Here is a 13,387-nt window from a genome sequence, read left to right on the forward strand (position 1 = left end):
CTGTCCTACGTTGGAAGTATCATTCGTGGTTAGAACAGCGTTCCGGATTATTGTGAACGCATTGTGTTGGAATTCAGTGCATTCGAAGGTAAATTGTTGGTACTCATATGCTAGGCAGCAGAAGTATTTCAGATCTTCATATCGAGGATCTGTACCGCATACACGGACAACGGAAAAACATCATCCATTACGTCACACGAAAGAGACTATCATTTAAGAGGATTACGGCGAAAAATAAGACGACAACAGCTGAAAAAGCCAAAAGGCACTGCAGAACTGAACGACGCACTAGCTATTCCTGTCAGCACCAAATGAACACGAAGGGAGCGCCATAAGCTGGGAACTTCACGAGAAATTGGACTTCCAAAACCAGTCATCAGTGCTACAAATCTCCGTAACAGAACAACATGCTACCGAAGCCATAGAACTGGACTACGGAGCAGCAGAAGAATGTCATTTGGACGGATGCTTGTTGTCTCACACTGTTGCCAACCTCTGGCCGAGTTTAGTCTCAAGAGTGAAACATGGCAGGAGTTCGGTGGTAATCCATGGGCCCCATGATTATTCTTAAAGGTCGCATTATTGCCAAGGATTATGTGGCAGTTTTCGCTGATCTTGCTAGTCCCAAAGTATAATGTCTGCTTCTCAGTAGTGCTGCTGTGTTCCAAGGCGGCAGGGTCCCTGTTGACACAGGTCACATCGTCGTTCTGTGAGACGAGGATTAATTGTCACGTAGCCCTCGGCCACCACAGTCATCTGATCTCAGTATGATTGAGCCTTTGTGGTCTGTGTTGAAGAGAAGAATGCTCCATCGGTACCCACCTTCGTCATCGTTACCTGAACTTGCCACTATTTTGCAGAAAGATTGAATAATATTCGTTTGAAAACCACACAGCACCTGTATTTACCCATGCCGAGACGACTTGGTACTTTTTTTTGGATGCAAACAAATTTCCTACACCGTATTTGGCATGGAAATATGTTGTGCTTTGGCTTTTCCATATTTTTGTCCATCCCTTGTATATTTCAAGCGCTCGTTCGTGCAAATATGTGCGTTGTAGGTCAGTCATGTCTGTTGTATTCATCTAGAGAAATACACCAAAGAGGAGCTACACGTCCGTTTGTCTTTCTTTTGGAGAATGGAATTTTCTTGGATTTAAACCAGCTACGGTCGGTATGTGGGTGTATGCGTACTACAGAGTAACATATACTGCCAGAAAAAATTAATACATCCTTTTACAGGCTTCCAATTCACTCAGAATTTATTGTTGTAACGTCCGCCTCGTTAGCTGAGTGGTCAGCGCGGCGGTCTGTCACGCCAAGGGGCCTAGGTTCGAGTCCCGGTTGGGTCGGAATTTTCTCCGCTGAGGGACTGAGTGTTGTGTTGTCCTCATTATCGTTTAATCATCATCAGTGGAAGGCAATGGGAAACCACCACTAGAATCACTTCCCTAGACGCTCATGCGGTGGACCTCTCTGACAAGGCTTCCCCCATGACAAGACCTGCCGTAAGGCAGAAGACAAAGCTTAAGTTTTATTGTTGTAACAGTGCATATGGAGTATGCAAATGATTACATTTACAAATCAATAGCGCAAGCGGTACTGAGGTACCAGGTACCGACCCATGCTGAAACACCCAATTAGTACGTGGTTTAGTCTCTACGGGCGGCAGTGTAGAGTTTGAGTTATGCACGCAAGTGATCGTACAGATGGAGAATACTGTGGGTGTACGCTATGTGACCCCTGCTCCACCTGTTTACGTGTTTCTGTACGAGTGTTGGTTGAGTAGGTGTGCGAGTCACTTCTCGTCCCAACATATCCCATACGTGCCCAATTTGAGACAAGTGTGGAGATGGTGCTGGCCAGGTAAGTTGCTGCATGTGTTGGAGAGCACGTTGAGTTTCACGGGCAGTTTGTGGGCGAGCATTGGCCTGTCGGAACAACGCATCACCTTCCTGATGTAAGAACGGCATACGAACGGGTCTAACAATGTTCTACACGTACAGAGCGCTGGTTAGCGTCCCCTCCAGAAGCACCAGACGTGGGCGAGAGTTGTAGCTTATCGCACCCCAGACCATAAAGCCTGGTGTGAGATCACTGTGTCTCGGACGAATACACTCCGAGAGACAGCTCTCACCAGCTCTACGTTGTACGCGCAAACGGCCATTACTTGCTTGCAGGCAGAATCTGCTAGATATGTCACTGCGCTATCTATAGACGCAGTCACGTTCTTATGACAGTCATGGCCGGTTTCTGGCCATACAATGACCAACTTCAGATTCTATAACAGTACAAAAGAAAATTTATATTACAACCTAAAAACAAGTGCAATATTTAACCAGGCTTATTAGTAATCTAACTGAATTTATGAGAAATACATATACACTCCTGGAAATTGAAATAAGAACACCGTGAATTCATTGTCCCAGGAAGGGGAAACATTATTGACACATTCCTGGGGTCAGATACATCACATGATCACACTGACAAAACCACAGGCACATAGACACAGGCAACAGAGCGTGCACAATGTCGGCACTAGTACAGTGTATATCCACCTTTCGCAGAAATGCAGGCTGCTATTCTCCCATGGAGACGATCGTAGAGATGCTGGATGTAGTCCTGTGGAACGGCTTGCCATGCCATTTCCACCTGGCGCCTCAGTTGGACCAGCGTTCGTGCTGGACGTGCAGACCGCGTGAGACGACGCTTCATCCAATCCCAAACATGTTCAATGGGGGACAGATCCGGAGATCTTGCTGGCCAGGGTAGTTGACTTACACCTTCTAGAGCACGTTGGGTGGCACGGGATACATGCGGACGCGCATTATCCTGTTGGAACAGCAAGTTCCCTTGCCGGTCTAGGAATGGTAGAACGATGGGTTCGATGACGGTTTGGATGTACCGTGCACTATTCAGTGTCCCCTCGACGATCACCAGAGGTGTACGGCCAGTGTAGGAGATCGCTCCCCACACCATGATGCCGGGTGTTGGCCCTGTGTGCCTCGGTCGTATGCAGTCCTGATTGTGGAGCTCACCTGCACGGCGCCAAACACGCATACGACCATCATTGGCACCAAGGCAGAAGCGACTCTCATCGCTGAAGACGACACGTCTCCATTCGTCCCTCCATTCACGCCTGTCGCGACACCACTGGAGGCGGGCTGCACGATGTTGGGGCGTGAGCGGAAGACGGCCTAACGGTGTGCGGGACCGTAGCCCAGCTTCATGGAGACGGTTGCGAATGGTCCTCGCCGATACCCCAGGAGCAACAGTGTCCCTGATTTGCTGGGAAGTGGCGGTGCGGTCCCCTACGGCACTGCGTAGGATCCTACGGTCTTGGCGTGCATCCGTGCGTCGCTGCGGTCCGGTCCCAGGTCGACGGGCACGTGCACCTTCCGCCGCCCATTGGCGACGACATCGATGTACTGTGGAGACCTCACGCCCCACGTGTTGAGCAATTCGGCGGTACGTCCACCCGGCCTCCCGCATGCCCACTATACGCCCTCGCTCAAAGTCCGTCAACTGCACATACGGTTCACGTCCACGCTGTCGCGGCATGCTACTAGTGTTAAAGGCTGCGATGGAGCTCCGTACGCCACGGCAAACTGGCTGACACTGACACCGCGGTTCCTGGTGTGTCCGCTGTGCCGTGCGTGTGATCATTGCTTGATCTCGCAGTGTCCGGAGCAAGTATGGTGGGTCTGACACACCGGTGTCAATGTGTTCTTTTTTCCATTTCCAGGAGTGTAGTTCATACCTGAAGGCGGCATACGCTGAACATAGGTTCATGAGTTGTCAAACTAGCTATGAAATGTAAAACACCGGTCTTATATAGATATAAATTTTTTTTAGATTATGTTCCCCCTCTTTGCGCTGGATGCGATCGTCCTCTGTAAGATAGTCTTTATCTTTCAAAAGCCTAAAATATGACAAATATACTATTACTATTTAGGTCAAATGTATATAAAATTTAAAATTACAGAACAGATCGTTAAATCAGTGAAATAAGATTTCAGAACAAGGAGAAAACATTACTTTGGATGAAAATAGTAGTAGCACTGGTAGAGTATATTTCTGACTTCCGATGTAGCTGTATTTCCGGCTATTGCCCGTTTATGCCGCTGTCCATTAAAACGCGCTCCTCCGCCTTAAAGATGCCACCCACCTGCAGCAGAGCACTACACTCGTCGTCCTGCCCGTGGCGTGCATGCGCTATCTGTTGGCGGACGATGGTGAAACCATTATCAGTACATCTATTACACATATGCCAACATCAGACAAAAATCGATGTCGTATTTAGAGGTTTAATAATTTATTTCGACAGTGTATATTGGTTCGGATTAATGAGTGGTAGTCTCGCACAATATACAGCGTTTTCTCTGTATATTTCAGAGTTCTGCTTGATTCTGCGAAGATGAAGAGGGTGGATTTCCCTTGTCTGCTAGATTATTTTTGATTCTGTATTTCACAACGGAATTTACATTTACTTCTAAGTTATAAGCGTGTAGAAACTATGGTAATATACTTCGTGAAACCAGTCCAATCTTGCTATAGGAACTACGCATAATTTATAAACTATGGTATCGTGGACTTGGGAAACTTTACCTGCTAGCAGGAGAACTATGCGTACTGTGAACACAGCATCACTGCTGTGTGTTGATTAACACAATTGGTTGCACGGTAAACAGTCGAAGCTAGTTCACACATCCGAAAAGAGGTAAGTGCAGGGAACTGCAACCAAGTTTATTGTAGATTCAGACGAGAGGGGCCGTTCTTGGTGTTAGTGTCCCGCGTGTGCGGCAGGTGTCGCAGCCAGAGGACAAGGCGTACCAGCGCTGCCTGACGGCGTCCGGGCAGGAGGGCCACTGCCGCTCGCTGCAGTACTGCCTGCCGTCCGACTTCCGCAGGACCTTCACCAGGCTGCTCGACTCCATGTGCATCATCAACAGGGCGTGAGTCCACACTGCTTACTCGATAGCCAATCACCGTAGTGAAACGTAACGTACACTGGTGAGTCGAGACATTATGACTACCTGCTTAATAGAATGTTGGTCAACCTTTAAAATGCAAAACGGAAGCAATTCTGCGTGACACGCATTCGAGAAGCCGTTGGTAGGTTGCCAGCGTGTGTGGCACTAGATGTCTGCAAACAGGTCATCTAATTCTTGTACTTCACGGATCGGTGGTTTGTTGGCGCAGAGGTGGCGTGCTGTTGCGTCCCAGACACGTTCCATCGGTTTCAGAGCAAGAAAAGTCGGTGATCAAGACATCAACTGTAGTTAACTACCATGCACCCACATCGGGGGACACATAAAGCAAGAAGAGATGCAAATGGTTCAAATGGCTCGGAGCACTATGGGACTTAACTTCTGAGGTCAGCAGTCCCCTAGAACTTAGAACTACTTAAACCTAACTAACCTACGGACGTCACACACATCCATGCCCCAGGCAGGATTCGAACCTGCGACCGTAGCGGTCGCGCGGTTCCAGACTGTAGCGCCTAGAACCGCTCGGCCACCCCGGCCGGCGAAGAGATGCAGATCATCCACAGTAACGTTAAGCTGGCACATTGTTTTCGGTTACTGCCAAATGTCCCATGTGAGGCCAGGTGAATGTCCTCAGCATAATGCCGCCCCCACCGACCAGCGTTCTTGGCGCGGTGCATGTTTCGAGCAGCCGTTCCCATGGGTGACAGCACTTCTACATACGACTGTCGAACTGGTGCAACAAGAAATGTGAGTTATGAGATTAGAAGACCCGTTTGCACTGATTCACGATCCAGTTTCGATAATCCCGTGCTGTCTGCAACCGCAATTCATAATTCGTTAGGCCCACATGGGAACATGTAACGGTCATTGGCTGCGGAGCGCCACGCTCAACAATTTGCGATGAACCCTGTGCTCCGAAATACCAGGTGATCAAAAAGTCAGTATATATTTTAAAACTTAATAAAACACGTAATAATGTACATAGAGAGGTAAAAATTGACACAAGTGCTTGCAATGACATGGGGTTTTATTACAACCACCCCATATTGCTAGACGAGTGAAAGGTCTCCTCCGCGCATCGTTTGGTGATAATCGTATGCTCAGCCGCCACTTTCGTCATGCTTGGCCTCCCAGATCCCCAGACCTCAGTCCGTGCGATTATTGCCTTTGGGGTTACCTGAAGTCGCAAGTGTATCGTGATCGACCGACATCTCTAGGGATGCTGAAAGACAACATCCGACGCCAATGCCTCACCATAACTCCGGACATGCTTTACAGTGCTCTTCTAAATGTTATTCCTCGACTACAGCTATTGTTGAGGAATGATGATGGACATATTGAGTATTTCCTGTAAAGAACATCATCTTTGCTTTGTCTTTCTTTGTTATGCTAATTATTGCTATTCTGTTCAGATGAAGCGCCATCTGTCGGACGTCTTTTGAACTTTTGTATTTTTTTGGTTCTAATAAAACCCCACGTCATTTCAAGCATGTGTGTCAATTTGTACCTCTCTATCTATATTATTCCGCGATTTATTCAGTTTTCAAATTTATACTGACTTTTTGATCACTCGGTATTTGTGCCTGTACCAGCATTCTACTCCGTCGTGAGATATGCCACAGATCGTCGCCCGTCCTACTTTACAGAGCGGACAACACTCCGACTTCCATGTTTCGTGATGAGGTGTGGATCTTGAACGCCTTGTACCTGAGCGTGGTTTCACCGCGATTCAATCATTTTCCGTATTAAGCTCACGACTTAGAAGCTGACAGCCAATCGGCTTGCCATTTCCGAGGGGCAGTGTCCTAGGTGCTGGGGTGTAAAAAATTGTCCTTTGTCACTGTCGCTTATGTCACTGGTTCTCCCCATTTCCATTTCGTATCTCCGCTTACATTCAAGGTGATGATCATTAAACTCTCGCTATTTGAGACAATGTAGACAAAAAAACTATTTACCATATGGGTACCTAAGTTTATAAGGACGAAATTCAGATTGTGCACGGCACGATTTGCGTTGTTAGTTGTGTTAGTGCCATGACTTACTGTCAGGGGCGGTAGTACACCGACGCAGGGTTGAATCACAAGCATCAGCGTGCATTACACTTGCAGACAGTCCACATTGGTCTGAACAAGATGTGGCAAGGCTTCACTCTAAGTTTGTTTTATTTAAAAAAAAAACAGTTGTGTTGTTGCTCTTCACGAGGAGTACGGAAAGATTATCTTTCTACACCGGGCTTGATAATCATAATTGGGAAGTTCCAATTAACTGGTGATTTGGGAACTGCTCTTGGAAGACGCCGATGGCAGCTGAGCCACAAATTGCTGAAGAAGTTACTGCTGCCATGGCTGAGAAAGCTACAGGCAATGAGCGGTCTGCAAGCCGTGCACGAGCTGTGTTATGACAGCTGAACATTCCATGGTCCATGCTCCCAGGCTGTCGTGGATGTAGATAGTTGCGACACTGATCATTGTTTGTAACCTGGATCGTGAACATGGTACACAGTTGACAAATGTTTTCCTTTCAATAGTTGAGTCGTTCTTTTTCTTCCGCATGGCCTTACAAATGTTTCCACGAGATTACATTGTCCTACGATCACTCGTTTTTCATGGGAGCCCTCTCAAGTAGCGAAAGTTTAATTACAACCATCCTTTATCTCCTTACCACGTCACGAGTACTGAATACCATCAGGCAGAATTCCGTCTCGTGATGTGCAGTAGTCATAACGTTTTGGCTCACCAGTGTGACACTGTTGTTGTATCAGTCAGCAAACTTATCTCTTGATAGCTATTCTTTGCACTGCAACGCAACTGCCGCATCGCACATCATCGACGATCACCTACGAACCATCCTAAAACTACTATTCAAACAAACATGCTAGCTGTGTCGTACGATTATCGTACATGCCTAAAGAAACCTCATCCACCACATTTTCATCTGTACTGACACTGTATGGATCTCCGCTCCCACCTAAGTTTAACCACTCCCTCCCAATCCAACGTAATACACTCTACCTCGATTTCCATGTCATATTAGCCTCCCCATCCGTCTTCCATACTAGATGGTAAAGTCACATATCCAACACACAACCAACGAATGGGTAACATTTTACGAGTCTGTGCGTAGAATGTCAGAAGTCTGAGTGTGGTAGGGACGTTATAAATATCTGAAAACGGAATTGCAAAGGTTCCGTCTAAATGTAGGGAGGGTCAGAGAAGTCAAATGGAAAGAAGATAAGGATTTGCATTCAGACGAATGTAATCTAATATCATCAACAACAGCAAATGGTTTAAAGAGAGTAGGACTCGTTATAGATAGGAAGATAGGTCAGGGAGCAAGACACTGTAACAAATTTGGTGATAAAATTATACTCGCTACAGTCAAGAGCAAACCAATGCCAACACTAATAATTCAGCTATACACGCCGACGCCATAAGCAGAAAATGAAGAGATAGAGAGAGTATATGAGTACACTGAATTGATAGTTCAGTGTGTAATGGGAGATGGAAGCTAATAACTATGGGGGGGGGGGGAGATTGGAACGCCGTGGAAGGGCGAGAAACCGAATACGCTGTAATGGAAAAATGTGGGCTTGTCAGCAGGACTGAGAGAGGAGAAAGACTAACAGAGTTCTGCAATGAATTTCAGCTGATAAAAGTGAATACACACTCCAAAAGTCACAAGTGGAGGAGTGACACTTGAAAAAGGCCTAAAGACACGGGAAGATGCCAGCTGGATTACATCTTGGTCAAGCAGATATTCTCACATCAGATACTAGATTGAAAGGCGAACCCATGAGAAGATGTAGATCCAGGCCACAGTTTAGTAATGATGAAGAGCAGGCGGAAGTTTGAGACTTGCCCTACAAAATCAACGTGAAAATCAGTCGGATACTGAAGTACTGAGAAATGATGGTGTGGATTTGAAGTTCGCTATGGTACTGTACGGTACCTCAATTGATAGACGAAAGTAGGAAGTACGAAGATACTCATTGAAGCAAAAGAATACAGCAATGTAAGTCACTTAGAATTGAAATAAATAATAAACGTATGGAAGCTAAGGCTAAACGGTTACAGAAAAATTGTGAAGGAATAGAAAAGTCGTCGGAAGAACCCATTTACATACAGAAGAGTCAAAATTCCTTTTTGAAATTACAAGCAAACGTGTTTACAAAGTGCACGAGCTATTTCGTTGTTGAACGCCTAGGCGGGTGTGGATAGGTGGAAAGAGTGCAGTGAAGGCCTTTATGAGGGAGCGAGGGAGAGGGACTTCTGGTGAAGTGACAGAAGAAGAAATCGGAGTCAGTATGGAAGACACGAGATCCAGTATTAGAGTCAGGGAGTAACTGAGCTTCGGAAGTGTTGCTATCAAATAACGCCGAAGGCATAGATAAAATTCCAACGGAATTTCTAAAATAATTATGGAAAGCAACTACCAATGACTAATGTAGTTCGTTTGTGGAATACATGAGTCTCAAGACGTACACCAAACTTACGGAAAAATACCGTCCCCACCGATCCCGAAGATAGCTAGGACAGATAAGTGCGAGAACTATCTCACAATCAGCTGAACACAGTGCATCCAAGTAGCCATCACGGATAATATACGGAAGAATAGAAAAGAAAACTTTGGATCTGTTAGATGACGATCAGTTTGGCTTTCGGAAAGGTAAAGGCACCAGAGAGGCTGTTCTGAGGTTGCGATGATAACGGAAGCACGACTTAAGAAAAATACAGACTCGTTCATACAATTTGTCTACGTCGAAAAAGCGTTCGACAATGTAAAATGGTGCAAGATGTTCAAAATTCTCAGAAAAATAGAAATAAGCTTTAGGGACGGATGGGTAATACACAATATGTGCAAGAAACTGGAAGGAACAATAAGAATGGCAGACGAGGAACGGAATGGTAAGATTACAAGAGGTTTAAACAAGGTTGCAATCATTCTTTCAGACTCTTGGATATCTATATATCGAAGAAGCAATGACGGAATTAAAAGATAGATTCAAGAGTGGGATTAAAATACAGGGTGAAAGAAAATCATTGAACGAAGATGTACCACAGGAGATACTAAATAGAATGAACAGTTTGAGAAGTAAAGAATGTGGACTGAGAGTACACCGAAGAAAGAAGAAAGTAATGAGGAGTGGTAAAAATGAGATTAGTGGAAACTTCATTTCAGATTTGGGGACTGCGACGTAGACTACTCCCTTGGAAGCAAAATAACTACACTCATGTTCAGAAAAAATAACACTTTGAGCGTTTGGAGATAGGACATCCACATTCTCAGGACATGTACCTTAGCGTGTTCTGCATAAATAATTAGCATTTCAGTCACCTCGGTTCAGCATATGTCCTGTTGCGTAGTAGGCCTAGGGTCCTCCATGGGCCGTCATAAATTGTTCCATGCGTGATGGCATCGACACGTATAAGACGCGAATGGCGTCCTGTGGTATAGCCATCCATGCTGGATTCACCTGGTTCCAAAGTTCATCTGCGATGGTTGGCACTGGGGCAGAGCGCTGCACCCGTCGTTTCACCACGTTCACACATTTTCTATTGGTGACAAATCTAGTATGCCAGGGCAAAAGGCTGACATCCTGTGACACCAAAAATTCACTTGTTCGCGCAGCAACATGTGTTCGTGCATTGTCTTGCTGAAAAATGGCGTCTGGGGTGTTGTGCAGAAAGGGTATGGCTAAGCGTCGCAGGATGTCATTCACATAGGTAATACTTGGTCACAGTGCCCTGGACACGCAACATCTGTGATTTATGGTTGTATCCAATAGCATCCCACACCGTCAGGCTTTGAGTTGGCGCTGAACGTCTCATGCGAATGCAGTCACTGTAATGTCGTTCCCCCTGTCTGCGGCGAAACAAAATATGGCCACCCTTTTTATACAAACAGAAGCTGTATTCGTCCCAAAACACTATTTATGCCATTCCTGTCCCTAGTGACGTCGTTCCATACACTATTGCCTTCTAGCATGTTTCTGCACTGTGCCAGATGGCCCTTGCTGTGGCTGGGTGGCGCCCTTAGGCAGAGCCCCTGATTAGAGTGGGTGATATCAGGGCAGATGCTTTGGATATGAAACATGTCAAGCTCCAAAAGACTGGCTGTTCTTCTACGGTTGTATCTTCAGCTGGTGACGGATTATTGAATGCTCTTTTTATGACCCTGTAGCCTTCCCTTCCCTGGCTATTCCCTGGGAGAAAAGCCAGGCTCGCCGGCTTGTGGTGGAACACTTTCCCCACTACCTGGTCCATACTAGGAAAGACGCCACAAAGTCGTTATTTTTTGTGGAAAATATTGAAGGCAATTTTGGCGAAGTGAAGTCTCGGGTTTCCTGTTGACCAAAACGTCTTCTACCGCCCAATCTGCAGCCCATCATGCCTCTGATTATCTTGACGACGTTCCAGTGTCCATTACACCTCACCAGCCTTTGAATGTGGTTCATAGAATCATTTTTCATAGAGAACTCATCCTTCAAACTGATGATGAACTCCAGACCAATCTGAAATAACGGGATGTTCATTTAGTTTGGTGTGCATGAAGGTCGTAAGGACAATCACACCAATAGTGGCACATTTATTCTGGATTTTGAGGCAGATACCCTCCCAGAGAATGTCAAAGTTGTGTTATCAATGTGATGTGAAGCTGTATGTTCCACCACCCGTAAGGTGTTTTCGGTGCTTGCGTTTTGGGTTTATGTCTTCTCACAAAACGGATGACTCTCTATGCTGTGAATGTGGACACCCACTCCATGAATTGACTGTCACTCTCCATGCTCACGAGACTTCCCAGCTTCTAAGAAAGAAAAAAGAAAAGAAGATACAAAAGTTTAAGTCCCTGGGTCGTTTACCTTACACTGAGGCTCATCAGAAACTTAAACAACTTCTTCCTGTGTCGAAGACTTCTACTATTGCCTCTGTTATGTCCTTTGGCCCTCCTCCCTCTTCCTTACTCTAATCCAGACGTCCTCTCCTCTCCCCATCTCCTGTGGTTACCATACCTTCCCCTCCGGTTGCCACTCCCCTTCCCCAGCCGAAAAGTGCCAATCTTCTTCAGCGCCTGGTGGTGATGGGGCTCCCTCCCAGAATTCGGCCCTCTGGCATCTCTTATGCCTGCTACCACAACTCGACCATGGGACACACACTCTGTGTGCCCCAATGTCGCCTGCTCTCTTTCAGTGCCAGATCTTGCAGAGGCCTATTCTCCCTCTGTGCCCTCCTCACAACCTGAGTCTGATCTCTTATTTTTGGATGTCATCCCATCCTTGGTGAAAGACAGTGACCTGGTGGTGTGATTGGCTCCAGTTCATCCGCCTCCCATTTGGACACTCTGTGCTTATTCAATGGAACTGTAATGGATACTACTGTCACCTCCCAAAGCTGTAGCTGCCTTTTACTTGGCAGCTTGTGTCGTTTTCCAGAAATACCATTTTACTGATACTCACTCACCAACACTTTATGGGTTCCGTGATTTCTGTCGGAACAGGGTCAGCCCTTTGAAGGCTTCCTTGTGGATATTGTTTGTACATGGATCCCACTTCCTACCCCATTGGAAGCAGTTGCCATTTGGGTACTCTTGGACTCTGTGGTTACAGTCTGCAATCTATATCTCCCTCCTGAAAGGCCACCTACATCTGCTGTCCTAACTGCCCTCATTTCACATCTCCCCTCTCCCCACCTTCTCTTAGGGATTTTACTGCCCATCACCCTTTATAGGACAGCGGTTTTCATCTAGTCAAGGGCCTCTCACTGACCAATTTCTTGTGCAGTATGACCTGTGCCTTCCTAATTATGGTTTCCCTACTCATTTTAGTGCCACGTATGGCACTTTCTCTACAATTGATCTTTCGCTCTCTTCCCTTCCCCTTCTTTCTTCCTTATACTGGTCGCCACGTGATGAACTGTGTGATAGTGACGCTTTCCATAGTTTTTTTCGTTCCCTTCTCGCTTCCCGATGACTCTCTTACCCCACTGGGCTTCCCTTATGCTGATTATCCTCTGTGCACCTCTCAGGTCGTGTTTCCACCTCTTCATCAGGTTGTGTTGATGAAATTGCCCGTGATCTGTCCAATAAGATAATCCGCACTGCGAGCATTGCTGTTCCCACTTGACAGGCTGGTTCGCCATTGGCCAGTTGCATGGTGGAGCACGGCCAATACCACCACTTCAAAACCTCAATCCTCCATAATTCCAACATCTCCTCCAGCTTTTTAGCTCCAAGGCATTCTCCTCTCTCAATGGAGAGACAGCATTGTCGTTTCCGTCCTTAAGCCTGGCAAGGATCTGTCATCCCTTGGTAGTCCTTCAGCCTAACCAGTGTCCCCAGCAAGTAACTAGGACAGTTGGTGGCTCATTGGTTAAATTGAGTCGTTGAATCTCAGGATATTT

At 46.3% G+C, this 13,387-nt stretch overlaps 1 protein-coding gene across 1 annotated transcript in view; it reads left to right on the top strand.

The window, feature by feature from the left end:
- LOC126359535 (proclotting enzyme-like) overlaps nt 1-13,387 on the top strand; it is a 91,535-nt gene that overhangs the window by 22,126 nt on the left and 56,022 nt on the right. The window contains exon 3 of the mRNA XM_050007638.1: nt 4,807-4,955. Within this exon, the coding sequence (XP_049863595.1) occupies nt 4,807-4,955 (149 nt within the window). The remainder of the gene's footprint in view (nt 1-4,806; nt 4,956-13,387) is intronic.

This window comes from Schistocerca gregaria, chromosome 1, assembly GCF_023897955.1.
Source record: "Schistocerca gregaria isolate iqSchGreg1 chromosome 1, iqSchGreg1.2, whole genome shotgun sequence".
Taxonomy (NCBI): Eukaryota; Metazoa; Arthropoda; class Insecta; order Orthoptera; family Acrididae; genus Schistocerca; species Schistocerca gregaria.